At 34.8% G+C, this 15,693-nt stretch overlaps 1 protein-coding gene across 1 annotated transcript; it reads left to right on the top strand.

Moving 5' to 3' along the window:
- Positions 1-1,597: 1,597 nt before the first annotated feature.
- On the top strand, positions 1,598-15,648 carry LOC134844803 (glycine receptor subunit alpha-2-like). Its single transcript, XM_063861617.1, has 4 exons — positions 1,598-1,907; positions 4,011-4,172; positions 7,981-8,136; positions 15,457-15,648. The coding sequence occupies exons 1-4, from the start codon at positions 1,683-1,685 to the stop codon at positions 15,646-15,648; spliced, it is 735 nt and encodes a 244-aa protein (XP_063717687.1). The 5' UTR covers positions 1,598-1,682.
- The last annotated feature ends 45 nt before the right edge of the window (positions 15,649-15,693 follow it).

Genomic DNA, 15,693 nt, shown 5'->3' with positions numbered 1-15,693 from the left:
TCATTGTCAGTTAACGTAAATCTGTTTCGCCATACATTGTCACGCTGCCCATTGTAAATAAATTTAACAATAATCGGTTTTTTCTCTGCATTACCCGGTAAATAGTGACATGCAGCCAAATCTTCGGGTGACACTTTAGCTCCTAGAACACGATTCATAATATCAAGTACTGGTACCATCGGATCCACGCCGAATTTCACGCCAAGAAATGTCAAACATGATCGTGATAAATATCGTTCAGAGCAAAGTACACGGTTTTGAATAATTACATTGTCCTTGCGCAGTTGAGAATTTTCATACTTGAGATGCTCGATAGTATTGTCCAATGTCTCCGTTCGGTGAATAAAGCTTTCGAATAATCCTTTCACTTCTTCTGGGTTTGATAAATTGGCATTCTCTAGGTGTGCACGCAATAATGCCATTTCTGCCATGTGAATACAGCGATGAGATGTCGTAAGAGAACGCGAAGCAAATCGTACTAATCTTAGTTCATTTCGTCTGAAACTATTTAATAAGTTCATCACAACAATTAGGCTAAAACAATTGTATATAATTTTAGGAACATTGTTTTTGCGTGCAGTTTTGCAAGTTTCTTAAATTTATTTTGCCCTAGGGCAAACAAATTTTTGCAATCTCTCCCTTGTCTCTTTGTTGTGTATCTGCTAGAAACAAGCAGAAATTTTAGAAAGCTCTAAACGTACTTAAGATCACCAGTAAAAAAAAATTTCAAATTGTTTTAGATGGAAAGTCTTGCTTATTTCTTAAAAATTGATTGCAAATACTGTAAAAATCTTTCAAAATGAATGCGTGTCTTGGAAAAATTTTACAAGATAAAAGCAAGAACAAGTTATTCATTTGCACGGTTTATTGCAAGATATATTGCTTTTCGAGAATACTGGTGAAATTTGCATTTCACTAGGGATGTCTATCGAAAAAACCAATGCTGCTTAGTTTATTCTGAAATTTTAATGCTTTTATTTGTTCCCTTGGCGCAAATTGTACAATTTTACTATTCTTTCCCATCACGGGAAAAACATTCTTTATAAATATATTGAAAAAAGTGGAGAAGACTTTTTTCAAACTTTTGGTTTATCTCAGAGTTTTTTGCAGCGGCTAATTAAAGTTGGATTGATAGTGAATACTTGAAGATTGCTAATTGTTTTTCTTATGATTGTTTTGGTATTTTTAGAAGTTTGTTTCAGAAGAGGTATCGACGGATCGACGGATGAATTCATTTAACTGTCTTCCAAAAGACTATTAGTTTCATCAAAAAGTTGTATTTAAAAAAGCTACCTATCAAATCAACCAATCCTGACATTCAGAGCTGGGCTGATATACAGAGCGTATAATCAACTTATAATTATGCAGAAAAAGCAAGTTACAGGACAAAATTGCATGTGGGAACATATTTGTGGCAAGCTATGCGGAAAAAAAACGACAAAAAAAAAACAGAAAAAAGCCAGTATCAAGGAATTCTATTTTTTGAAGTCTTTAGGTTGCCGAAAATCAATTTTTCGAAGTGGTTAAAAGCTGACTTGGCTTCACAGATGTCATATATATTTTTTTGTTTTTGTTGTTTTCAAATTTGATGAAACAATTAGGAATAATATAAGAACACGTTTTCAGCTGCCCTCAACGCTTAAACGAAAACTTTTATTTGATTGATTCAGTTACGTTACCAAATGAGCCATTTTCGCAATCAATTCCTCGCGTTACTCGTCGTGTTCTGTCACGTGACTGGGCTGTCACTTGTGTCCTGTGTGCCCTCTATTGACCCCGACTACGACAAAAGAGTGCGACCGAATGAGGGGCTGAGTCAGGACAAGGTAGAAGTAGGACTGTTCATCAACTCCATCAGAAGTGTGTCTGAGGCAGACATGACAGCTGTCCTAGATGTATTCCTACAGGTTTTCAGAACCCAAATTTTTCAATCTAACTCACACTTTCCAGCTGGTTGGAGGATTTATCAGGTTTTTCTCAAATGCTTCAGAATGAGCCCTTTTCCATCACCTCCCACGCACAAATTTCAATTTTTCAATTTGTATAGTTATTTCACGTGTATTATGGATGAATGCGTAGATTTACTATGTAAAGTATGAAAGTACAATTATTAGTTTATTCCACCAGATTTTTATTACCTTATGATTAAATTGATTGAATTTATGCGTGATCTTATGCACAATTTTATGCGTTTTGATTAAATTAGATTTTTATTACCTTATGAATAAATTAATTGAATTTATACGTGATGTGATGCGTGATTTTACGATGTCAAGTATGAAGAGCAAAATTGTTCACAATAATTAGTTTGTTCACCAGATTTTTATTATCTTATGAATAAACTTGTTTTTCAAAATTAAAATCCAACGATGGGGTACGGGAAAACTTTACGAAGCCAAACTGTGCACTGGATAGGCACAACATTAGGTGTCTGTAGGGGCTATTGGAATTCAGAGACAAGCGTTCAAATTTGTTCAAGTTGTAAGTGGATTCCACTTACAAAACCTTCGTGGAATCCGCGTTAAAATACGTGTAACGTTAGTTTTGTCGGAACATTGGTTTTGCTACAGATTCCACACCGAGCGGACATAGGTAGTTGTTCTGGTCTCTGCAAATGCTAGTTACTTCCGTAAACTGTAGCCAGATTCCGTAATTGTGAGCGGATTTCACTTACATTTTGCGAATTCCGCTTGCATTTTGCGGGTTCCGCTTACAGTTGCAGATTCCTCAACAGCATATTTTTAATTTACCTATATTTTCTTATTCGTTTTTAGATTCCACAAATTTGCAGATTTCGCAAATTGTGCTAAAGATTTCACAAACTCGCCTGTTTTTGGAGCAATTTTGAGCAATATATTTTCAGCCATGCGTTCGTGGAATCCAAATCAGCAAAAACATCAAACAAAACTATTCCGCGACCAACCTTATTTTCGGCCTGCTGCGCATTTCGCTTGCAATCCACAGAATACACGGTTTGGCCTCGAACGATTAGCCCAGAACTGTTTTTGTGAAATCAAGCTACCCACACTAAAGATCCAATGATAAAGTTCAATTATAATCATAATTTGTATTCAAAACTGTTGTCCTTATAGTCGAGTATAATTACAAATTGGTGCAATGCAAGCAAATATAATCTATTGGTGCCTATACAAAACAGCCCAAGCAAAAAAGTCCAACTTTTGCAGTTGTGACTGCTGTATTAACTAACTTGTTGTTCATGTTGCTTATACAATGGACAATTCTCGGCCTAGCGGTTTTAAAAACAATGGCAAATTGGGACTCTTTTTTGGACTGCTTAAAATTGGAATGTTTTCTGTTCAGTTTCATACGTTTCTGGACTGTTTCGATCTGAATTGTTTTGAGTGGGACTGTTTTGTGTAGGCACGATCCTTTATATTACTTTTAACTTGAAGATTTTAACTATTTTACAATCCATTTAAAATCCGACATTTTCCTAATTTTTTGAGAAGTTTGGACGTTTTTATGCATTAATCACAGCCTACCCAATTTTTAACACCTACTCACATTCAAAAAACTTAGCTCAGCCTCTCCACCCCTCTTCTCATTTAAACACCCAAAATGAACATCCCTATATTTATCCCTACATCCCAAAATGAACATCAATAACAACTATAAAAAACATTTTACTCTACAATTTTTCAAATACTTCAGAAGTTTTTTTATTGGCAAAAAAGCGTTAAATGAAGCTTCCAAAACTAGTTTTGGTTTAATAAAATCAAGTTTCTGACCTACAAATCTATAATTTTTATTATACGAATGTTACTCGATCGCTTTATTCGACAGCTTTAATCCTCGAAAATACTCTAAAACTCAAAATTTCAGCCCGGTTTTTCTCGACGCTGGGCTTGAAACAATTGAAAGGGTTTCAAAATGATCTATCACTCAACTCATTTCTTTTTTTTTTATGCGTGGAAAAACATTTTAAAAATAAAACGAAACAAAATCATTAATCACTCCAGAATAACTTTCGATGCTGGTTGTTTATGCAGGCTTCCTGGAATGACTCTCGGCTGAATAGCACATGGCATCAGATTTACAAAAACCTCCGCGGCACCAACCACAGCGAATGTTCCGAGGACATGTGCACCGATCGCATCACTATGGGGAAGGATTTTGCAGATGTCATCTGGAAACCAGATTTCTACTTTCAGGTATAAATTATGTAAAAAGAAATGCAACTTTTTTGGCCATTACTCACTACTTACGACAAATCGACCAGAACATCGGTCAATTTTGACAACTGGGCTGTACCTGGAAATCAATTTGCGATTTATTTTCCGCATAAGAAACACATAAAAAAATGTTTGGATATTACATTCATCTATTCAGCTTTGAGTTATGAAATTTACGCTGCATGTTTCATTTTTCAAACAATCTTTGCATTTTTATTTAAAAATCAAAACTTGCAAGGAAAAAAAAATAATCCTTAGATTGAGCAGAATGTTTTAAATTATTCCATTTTGTGAATGATTTTTTTGTAATGATCAACTTTTCTACGACTCAGCTCCAATAATGGACTTTTTTCACGTAAACCTTTTTCGTTGGAATTTTTTTCGAATGTACTCATGAATATCCTCCTTTTCTCAAAAACAACCAAATCCAATTCAGCCAGCTAAAACCAAGAATAATTTTACTGCTGAAATCTATAAAACTATGTTCGCATTTGTATTGTTTAAGTAAAACTATGTTAGCTTTTTTCCGATTTAGCCGTTGACATTGTTTCAAATCAATTTGCTATTTCAATGGCAACTTTAATGACAAACTGCTCCTATCAAAATTTACGTCTCATTCCGATAAAATCAAATCCTTAACCGTTTTTCAAACCATTAAACTTAAATCATGAACTGGATCCGGGTTATTGTTCGGACTGTTCGGACTTTTCTTACCTGTGATCATTTTTTGTAAAGTTATGGGGTGTAAAGGTTGCCAATTTAGTCATTTTGGAATAAAAATGCGTGATGTAATTTAGGTATGCTATTTAGTTTGTTTTTACACTGTTAATACAAAAAAAAACATTTTGTGTTTTACTTAGCGCTTGAGGATATGATTCTCAAAAGTTTGAGAAAAAATTTAGAACTTTCAATTTTTTAATAATTTTATTTAAGGTGATCACTACTCAACTGACTTTACAAGGGAGCCAAAACATTCATGGCTTTGTCTTAATATGAGTAATTTTTTTGCATTTTCTTAAGACGCCTTTTCCCGTTCCTAACTTCACGTCACAACCCAATTTATTTTTCTGGCTAATCTCAACTTTCTTATTTTGTTGATATCAGGGACACAGTTTATTAATAAAATGCAAATATAATAAAAAGAAATTATTTCTTCTCATTTTGATCCATTAAAACACGATTTTGTTTTGACCTCGAGGAAAGTAAGGAATATATATGCTCGGGGTAGTTTTTGCCTTAGACCAAATTCCAAAAAATATATTTTATTTCCTCACTCGGGGTATCAATCCCGGGAACCTCTTGGCCCTACCGAGTGCGAACACTAATATTTTATCCTGACTAAGCTTTTTGCGAAAAAACTTGTAGGTGTAACGCGAGGTAATCACGCATGATATTTTTCCCGCACTACAAAATTGTTCAAATTCAATTGAGACGAGTTAATTGGTCGAAATCACTCCATACACGACTCAAATTTTAATACTTAAGCTTTGATATCATCAATCTAAAATTTCATTTACCGATTTTCAGTTTATCAAAAACTATTTGAGACAATTTAAAGGGCAGTCGAAACATTCAGGACTTTGAGCGGATACGATTTTGTCTGACTTTTACGGGGGCTATTCTCATGCGGGAAGGATTCTTATGATATTTTTCATTAAATTCTAGTTTTTTGTTCAGGCATGTTTTTGCAGTTCATCATTTTTTCACTACTTTTTGTGGTGAACCAGCTTCCATAGTTCTGATCCAAAATAACCGTTTGAATTAATTTTTTTAAAAATCAGACCCGTTTTTTCATACTCTGTTAAGTTTGAACAAAATTGACGAAGAGAAGTTTTTCGCAAATTTTCAAGCTTTGCAAGGGTGCAATTTATTTGGCTAAATTTTGCACCAAAACTGTACCGTCAAAACGGGTGAACTCATATAGTTCAATTAAAAAAATGAAAAAGAATTGATAGTAGTTTTTCTTACAGGAATTGACCCTGTTTAGTTGAACCATTTTGAGGGTATGATTTTGGTTTGAAAATTCGCCAAATAGATTGCGCCTCAACAAAGGTAGTGAACTCGAAAAAAATTCTGTTCAGAATTTTAAATAATTATATCCGGTAATTTTAAATCAATATTATAGAAACTTGTTCAGCGCAAAATGCAGTAAAAAATTGATGAACTGCGAAATTATGCGTGAACAAAAAACAATAGCTTTTAATAAAACTCGTAATCATTCCAAACATAATCATTCAGTTTTGCTGTCTATAGAAGGAAAAGGATTCCACAACCTAGAAGCTAATGAAACGAGAGAAGATTCATAAAAAACGTGTTTTGAAAGCAACCTGTAAATGAAAAGTGAAACTTTAAATATCTAAGATTCATAGATGTATCATTATCTGTCTCTGTATGCAAAATTTGTCTCTGTATGCAACTAACTAAAACCGGAACAAAAACATACATTCACATGATCGACACGATGTTGCCCCATAGTTTGCCACCCCTCCCACAATTTCTCTTCCCACACCACGTCCCTCAATCACAACCCAGCCCCCCCCCCCCCCTCCCTACCCCGATCACGATGAACAAATGAAAATAGCACACTGAAAAAAAATTTAAAAATTGACTACAAGCCGTTGTAATCGATTAAAATGGTAAAATGGATAGAGGGATCTTGTTAACTATCCTCCCCCCCCCCCTTTGGTACCTTGTAACGAATCTCCCCCTCCCTATAAAGAGAGAATTGATCAGTTAAGCATATACTAATCTGATTCCTTGTTACGATTCTCGCCCCTATTGCAACAATGGGGGGGGGGGTTGTTAACAAGATTCGGATAGTGTTTCTCGATAAAATCTTTAAGCGTAACGAGGTAAGCACTTAAACCATTTTTTATCTGTTAAAATCAGTTCTTTTCGGATTTTAGTGAGACTTTTTAGCAATAAACTTTAAAGCATTATGCGTTTTTGCATTATGCGTTTGAGTACAAGTTTTTTTTTTCATTTGATCATCTAATTTTCATGCTCAATAAAGCATATATCAAAGAAAACTGTAATTTTGCTTTTTTTGCTGAATAAACGTTTTTTGGTGTTGAAAGTATGATTTTTGTCTGAAGTCTGAAGTCTCAAAAAATTGATAGAGCTAATAGAGCTGTTTTGCTGAATCACATTTTGTCGTTTGAATGACTGGTTTTTATGCTAAAAAAATTCATGCTCAATAAGGTTTTCATTCTCGAGAAAAACTGTGTTTCTGCTATTTTTGCTGAATGCATGTTTTGTGGTTTTGACTGACTTATTTATTTAAATGCTCAAAAAAATCGTACATTAAACGTTCTGCGTTTTTGCTATTTTGACCCATTTCTTTTTTTTGGCGTTAAAATTGCTCTGTCATAAAAAGTGTTTTCGTTCGAAATTTTGAAGTTAAATACAAAACAACCCAGTCAAAAACCACCAAAAACCAGTGGAAAATTAACGAGATTCACTAATCTTTGCCAATTAGTCATTGAACTTTTCCATTTCCTGTTAAAAATGAAGTACACAATAATATCTTACCAAAATACTGGACTAACTTTGGACCAAGAGAACAATCTCCCCTTAAACCAATTTAGAGAGGCTATCGCTCACCTTGTTAAAAGTATAATTTTTCAGCCAATCAGATTTGAGCATGGTACATACAGGCCCTACTGCTTGAATTTGCCATTTAACTTAAGGGAAGAGATTGCTCACTTGGTATCTGTAGGGGTAGATTGTTCACATGTGTCCTGTTGAAATTAACGAGACAATTAAACAAAAAAACTGCTATTTTTAGTCTGCGGTGTCGATTGCTCCGGTCGATGACAAGAATGACAACGTGTGTATTCGGATAGACAAAAATGGCTCCATCTTCTACTCTGTTCGCTACATTTTGACAACCGCCTGCCCTATGAAGATGTTCTTCTTTCCCCTCGACAGTCACAAATGTAGTGTGAGTACAAAGCTTACTTTTTGTTTCACACTTTGGGAACAAAATGGTGCAATATTCATACTAACTTAACTGGATATTATATTTCTATTATACTCTCTAACTAATGATGTGGTGTTTTGAGGGGCAAAATTTTTCTGCTGAAAAAATACGGCTATCCAAATATTCCGTAACTTGGTTTGGGGCGCGATTTAAGTTTGGTTTTGATTTATCTGTGGTTCAATTTTTGGTTCGTTTTTTTTTGTTATAACAATTTTCATTATTCTCCTCTAAAGTAGTTTTATTTGAATCAAGAAGCCCAAAAATCACAACTTAGACTTTTGGGACATCTTTAAAGAACCACCCCTCCCACCCTAGAGTGTCTAAAACAAATTACCACCCCTATCAAAAATAGTTCAATGGTTTAGCAAATGTAATTTTTGTACCAAGAAACAAATCTTCCCCTTTTGCAAAAGGAGGAAACAGTTTAAGAGATGCGGTTTTTGCATAAAAAAAGCCGTTTCTATTAAGCATAACAAAAAAAAACTTAACAACACACCTCGCCTGTTTGTTTTCCTAGAAAGTTTAACAAGGATGAAAAACCTGAAATAGTGTCAAAAAATAATTTTCTTTTCAATTGAATCGTTAAGAAAAAATGAGTTTGTGTTTAAAAGCGAAATCAAAATTGCAAAAGTTCCTCTGCATAGAATAGAACCAGGGGCGGATCTAGGATTTTCTCGAGGGGGGGGCGGATTTTCAAAAAATTTTCGAAAATTTTGACGACCTTTTTTTTTTTTTTAGGTCGATCAGATTGATTTTCCGAGCTCTCCCAAAGCAATAAAAAGACCCTGTTTTGGCCAAATTTTCTGCGCCGCAGGCAATTTTTTTGAAAAACCAGGTCAAAAAAGCCGTTTTTGGGCACTTTTTGGAAAATTTTAGGGTCGGTCGGCCAAAAATGGATTTCTTAAAAAGTACCAAAGGGGGGACCCTTTGGGTTGGCAGGGGGTCGAATCCCTGAGGGGGGGCGTCCGCCCCCCCCCCCCCCCGCCCCTGAATAGAACGTTACAGAAAAAACAAATGTAAAAAATTAAAGCTTGTTAACTATAGATAACAAGCTTTACTTTTTTATAATAATTGATTTTGTAAATTTCAATACTATGCACAGGAAGCTTCAGGATTTTGATTTTGCTTTTAAACACAAAATCATTTTTTCTTAACGACTAGCCTCGACCTATTTATTTCCCTTCCCTCCTCTTTCGATCTTTCGATTTTGGATGAAACATTTTCAATACTTTAAAAAATTTTCAAATTGTATCAAATAAATACAAGTAATGCAAAAAGGATTTTCTCGAGGGGGGGGGGGGGGGGGGGGGGTGGAAGATTCTCAAAAAGAAAATCGAAAGTTTTGACGACTTTTTTAGGCCGACCAAAATGAGTTTCTGAGCTTTCCGAAATCACCACAAAGAACCTATTTGAACCAAAGTTTATTCTTCGCAGGCAATTTTTTTGAAGAAACAGGCATTTTTAAGCATTTTTTGGAAAACTTTGACACAAAATTGCTATTTTTTTGGCGGCTGCTCCTCCCTCAAAACTTGTATGTATTGGCGCCTAAGGCGTCTTAAGAAAAATGTTAAGGTCAGTCAGCCAAGAATGGATATCTCGAAATAGTGTTGGCAGGGGGTCAAAAAATAATACATGCAAAGGGGGGAAACATTATTTAAGGGGTCTACTTAAGAACCTCCCCCCTTCCAGAAAGGGGAGAATTTGTTAAGTAGATTAAGGTAGCCGAATTTTCGACCAATCAGCATGCGGCAAAATTAGAATTCTCAATACGAAGCTCGATTGCTAAATTTTTTTATTTGTTTATAGGGGTGGAAGTTTTTTATTAGATACCATAGGAGGCGGAGATTGTTTAATTGATCATGGAAAATTGAAACAACACACTTATTCTATAAAGAAAAACAAAGCATGAAGTTTTTTATGAAATATTTAAGAAATAAACAACATGGTTACACAACCAAAATAACATAGAAAGGATGTTGAAGAGTCCAGGGCAACCCCCTTATTGTTTTTATCATTAAATTCAAACACATTTGAAGTTTTGGCTCCAAACAAACTTCAAATACTTTACAAAAAAATGTTATTAGTTGAGATTCAAAAAAATCACAATCAGATTCTTTTTACCCTAAAAAAAGTACAAATTATTTTGCGTGACCGCGCGTCTAGCATAGAACTCGACAATCATAAAAATTTGAAAAAATGAAATATTATTGACTAGCAGAATTTCGAAAAAACAAAAAGCAGAAAAAAATAACTTTGATCCGTTCAAAATAAAATTAATATGTCTGAGAGCGAGAAGTTATAGCAAATGATAAATTTTGCAATCAAGAATCAAATAAAACTCCTTGATCAAATATCATCAGTCACACCTGGACCTGTAATGGCTTGCACCGAACACTGATTGCAGCACAAATTGTATTTTATGAGAGAAAACTGTGAACTATATGTATTTCTGAGTGATTAACATTTCGAAAGTATTCAAATTTTGCATTTCATGTTTTATGCTAGTCGATACAATTTTCCTAATTATATTTATTTGCAAGTCGAGTCTTATTTTAGTGAATACTGCACTCTTTGGTCTGTAATTTTCTTGAATAGGTGTTTTTTGGAAAATTTTTTGATCTATAATGATTATTTTCTTAATTCTAAAAATTATTTTTTTGATCAGACAGTTCAGGGAAGAAGAAACTATTAGAAACGTAAACGAATAATGGGAAACAATATTAGAAACAACGAGCAGTTTTTTGCAAAGCAGACTGTGTAATTTTTTTCTAGAGATTTTAGTTCACTAAGCGAGTGTACAAAATTGAGACATTCTGTAGCAACGAAGTATGAATCGAAAATTGGGGTATGTGTGGTCCTCCAATCAAATTTAATGTTGATTTTTGCCGACGTGGCAGAGTCCTGATTTTCATCATTTCAAATTCCAACATCATTAATTGCATCTGTTATTCAAATCATATCAGGCTCTTTAAAGCTAAATCTCTGCAACTCATAAAGTTAGGCTAGCTTGCTTAAAGTCATAATTGAGCCTCAATCATAATTGCATCAAAGTTGAAAATCAAATTATTCAGTTGGAGACTCGCAAATCAAATATTTAAAAAATTTTACTATGGACTTACAGATTAGTTTGCTAATAACCCCAAAGTTTTCTGAACCCCCCACACAGTTTTTTCCTGGTCCGTCCGGAATAATTTGAACATCGGAACGACCCATTAGATTTGAACGGTGCTGTTCGACTTTAGTAAATGGAAGATTTCCTTGAAAATATCGGCTGCCATTGCGTCCGTTGGCGTTTAGATTAGGGTAAACCTTCAATCTTCAACTGTCTCGCGAGCGAAAATATATTTTTTATCGATGAGTTTTGACCTCTTAGACAAAACAGGGTTGGCTGCAGTTTTGAGATAGTTTTGATTTTCTCTTCCAATTAAAGTTGGTTTGTGTCGTTCATATCCCATCTTGGGCGATGAGCCTCAGCATTCATAAAGACATCGCTTCTTGAGCAGCTGAATCCAGTGAATTGCATTCGGGTTCTCATGAAGACAGTGACAAAGGTGGTTGTTTTTTGATTTGCCAACTTGTAGCGCACCTACTTTGATCGTCCAAGCTTCCAAAAGCAGCCTATCGTTGAAGTTCTCTCATCTGCATTGCCGTTCCATTCAATATCTGCTTCTCCAAATATTTCAAGATCAAGGTTCTTGGGGTATGCATTTTTCAGGTTTTTTGTGTTGGGGGTTGTGCAAGACCTGTTTACTGGCGCAATATAGTTCGGCAGTAAAAAGTGGGTTGATGAACCCTGATAGAACATTCACATTCCACATGATATATGGCCCAATATGCTTAGCTAGGAATTACAGGGAGTCTACTAAACTTCAAAACTGAACTGCTGTGAGTTCTCTTATTGCGCAAAAATTTCAATTTTACAGAACTTATATATGCTTTTTGTCTTAGTCTTTTCATCTAGGTTGATGAAGTTTTCAGTTTCCTCTATTCGCTTTTCGAAAAACCAGTCAAGATCCCCTCTAGCATCCATTCTAAATTTTCTTTCAAACTCAATCATAAAGTTTTCCAAGTCTTGCTAATGAGAGCATGCTAAAATTAGTTTGTCCACCCAGATTAAAATGTAGATTTTGTGCTCAATCCTAGCATAAAAACAAAATTTAATTCTGCTTCTATTAAATTTTTGCTCATTGAGAAAAATTTTTAGTTGTTGATACCAATTTCGAATTGAGCGTTTCAGCTGTATAAAAAATTGTTCTTTTTACAAACGAGAGTGTTCCGTTTTGAGAGTATCTTCAGCTGCTCGAGGTAAAAATCTTCATTTAACATTCGATGAAGAAATGCTGGTTTGATATCTACTTGTTCTCAGCTGCTAAAGCTATGAGTGCTCGGAAAGTTTCTGGTTTATTTGTAGGTGCATATGTTTTGAAAAAAATCACACCTTGTCTTGCTGAAAAATTTTAGGTACTTACGCATTTTGTTTTTTTCGAAACCCCAATTTTATTCAACATCATCTTTTTAATCCATCTTTTTTATTTAAGATTGACTTTTTTGGGTTTCGCTGATAGTTTCCTTTGTATGGCAATCAATTAATTAATCAGCTTCTGTTTGCATTGCTTCACGCCATTTATCGTAATTGCTAGATTCGATTGCCGGCTTATATGTTCCGGATTCTGTAAAAAGTGTTACTAGCTCACTGTTGCGGGTATAAAATGTGCCGTACCTCTCTGATGGACATCTTAGTCTGCCGGAACGCTGGAAGTTATGCTTAAAATTTAGTGCGACTAGTTTCATTTTGATTCTGCTACATGACGTAAAGCATTTTTCAAAATTGACCTGCGACTGCAGTTTGTGAAGGTGCTTTCTGTTTGCTTTGTTTTGGTACTGGATTTTTTCAAGTCTACGTTCAAAAGGCTGACCTGCAACTGCTGGTTTTAAAATTACTGTCTGTTTTTGTTTACTTATTCCTGAACTTTTGTTATTTTTTCAAATTCTCTCTCACCTTCGCTACTACTGATTCGATAATTCAATAACTGACTCTTTATAAAGTTTATCTAATATATCTGACTTCACTGCTTCGCAGTTCAATTCGTTGAGTATGCTTAAATCAATGCTTGAGCTTAGATCAAAATTAAAATTTCTTCTTTTTGGGTTTATGTATCAGTAGTTTAATTTCGAGCAGCAAAAAGTTTTTCATTGGACAAAATAATTTTCACTGTATATGCGTCTCTTTTTGTAAATTTTGGATAAATTAAGCCGTACTTGAAGCATCTTTTCCACGGAAAAAATCTGTCAATCTTTGAGTTTGAAAAAATTTTTGTTGCCCAGTTGTTTTCACATCAGCAAAACATCTACAAATTCTTGTAAGCTCTGAGTTTGGTTGTTCATTCCAAAAATTTGAAACGCTGAAGTTTTTTTGCCGAATCTTTTCATTTAACAGCGTGTGAGAATAACTGTTTCTAAAGCTCTAACTTAAGCTGTTTATTTAAGAGATGCTTGAAATAAAAGACATCTAGCCATTTCAACCACTGTTTGATTGTACACTTCTGCTACTCCATTTTGATCAGAAATGTCAAAGACTGTGAATTCATGCCTATTTTTTCAGCGTGCATGAAATGTGCTGATTTGTTTTTTCTTAAAATTATTTGGATGGTCATGCGAAGAAGATTTTATCTAGCATTTTCTGCTACTAACTCTCGTATTGTTTCAAGAGCATCTTTTTCTGTAATTCATGTTTTCATAATTATTGCAAAGGTAATGAAGTCGTTTAAAAAGTAAACTTTTATCAAAATCCTTTACTGCTTGAATATTCAACGGATCTAGTACCGTTGCCGATACCGTTTTGATGGTACCGCTGCCTTTAAATCTTCAAAATTTAAGTTTCCAAACATTTAATGCAAAATTTAGTTTGTGTTTTCAAAATCAAAAGTGAAAGTATGATTCACAAAAAGCTGCGTGTTCGATGCAATATCAGAAAGACGGAACAGCTTCCTTTTTTAGCAATCCTAGTTTTTTCCGTTTTTGTAGTAAAACAATTTTTGCTTTTTTGTGTCTGACTGCGTGCCTGTCCCTTTTCAACGATTATTGAAACGGAAGTGAAATTAGTTCTGTATTTCGGTACAAGAAGTAGGTTTTTTATTATGAGAGTAGTTTTTTGTATTTTTAGCTTCATTAGCTACTATGTGATTTTTGCTTCCTGAGTTCATATGAAATCTTTTGGTTTGGTTTCATGGTAACACGTGAAAAAAGAATATACTACCAGGTTTTCCTCTGGTTCTGATCGCCAAAAATTAGGTACATGACCCTTTTGTTTACACGCCCTTCATGTTAAATACTGCTTTTTTCTGCCAAAGTTTCTCTATGCTTGTGCCCGTATGAAATACTGGAACATCTTTTCATCATCTTTGAGATGAAAGCGTGCCAGCTGGTGCATCGCACTGGCAAGCGTGGTTGCCTCATCGCTCTTGAACCTCTGCATGTTTAGTTTCCAAGCAGTTTAAACATCACCTTTGATTTTCCAGTCGACACAGTCATGCCTGATCAACATCATGTGAAACAGTAAGTGCCGCTGCTAGGTAGCAGCAGATCTCGTTTTATCATGACTCGATAACAGCCATTTGTTTTCGGTAAGCAAGCAACTCTCTGTCGTATTTGGCTCGGTCATCGGCTTTTGATTTACCGCCCAATTTGTGTCTTCATCTATGATTGTGCCTTTGAGGCCTTTCGTCTGACTGAAGGCAACAAACCGGGTGCCAGGTGGGAAATTCCTCCTGGGTGCCTGTGAAGGATAACCATGTAATTGTGGCATCCATTGAAAAGATCCATTAAAGTGAGTTATAATCTCTTCTCTGTTTTTTGACTTTTTGAAACTTTGAAAATTTTTAAAAATTGATTACTGAGGGTCTCAAGGTGGGCCCATAACCTGTTAAAGCTAGCCAACTTAGACTTATAAACTTAGCTTATTTTTTTATGATACTCTGTTAACATCGAACAATCAAGGTAAGGCATTCTCGGCGTAGTGAAATGCAAACCCACTAATTATGATTGCAATTCTTTGCTCATACTAACAGAGCTACCTGTTCCAAACTGAGCGTTATGCATCTCTGAAATAGGAACTAGATATTAGTCTATGCTGTGATCATTTACAGATTAAAACTTCCAAAGAGTATGGTTCTTTGCTCTAACAGAAACGTATCTCCGTTATCTTTGTTTGTTTTTTCGTCATACTGATGTTCGTTTCGAGCTAATTTTAACTACCTAGTGACATTGCAATTTGTGCTTTAGATTCGAATAGGGACGTACAAATATCATGACAAGCAAGTGAAACTGAACATTTCTCCAAAGCTTTCTGGCATGTACCCAAGCCAGGAGACTGCCAACTTCAAGCTCGCCGACTTTAAACTGACCAGGAATGAATTTTTTGAATTCACTGATATGAGAACTGGAAAAAAATTACAAAAGAAGACTCTTATTTAAAATAGTTATGAATAAGTAGATCAAAGTAGATCAATTATTGTCAAA

This window comes from Symsagittifera roscoffensis, chromosome 4 (genome assembly GCF_963678635.1).
Source record: "Symsagittifera roscoffensis chromosome 4, txSymRosc1.1, whole genome shotgun sequence".
NCBI lineage: Eukaryota > Metazoa > Xenacoelomorpha > Acoela > Convolutidae > Symsagittifera > Symsagittifera roscoffensis.
This window is presented reverse-complemented; position numbering and strand designations above follow the sequence as displayed.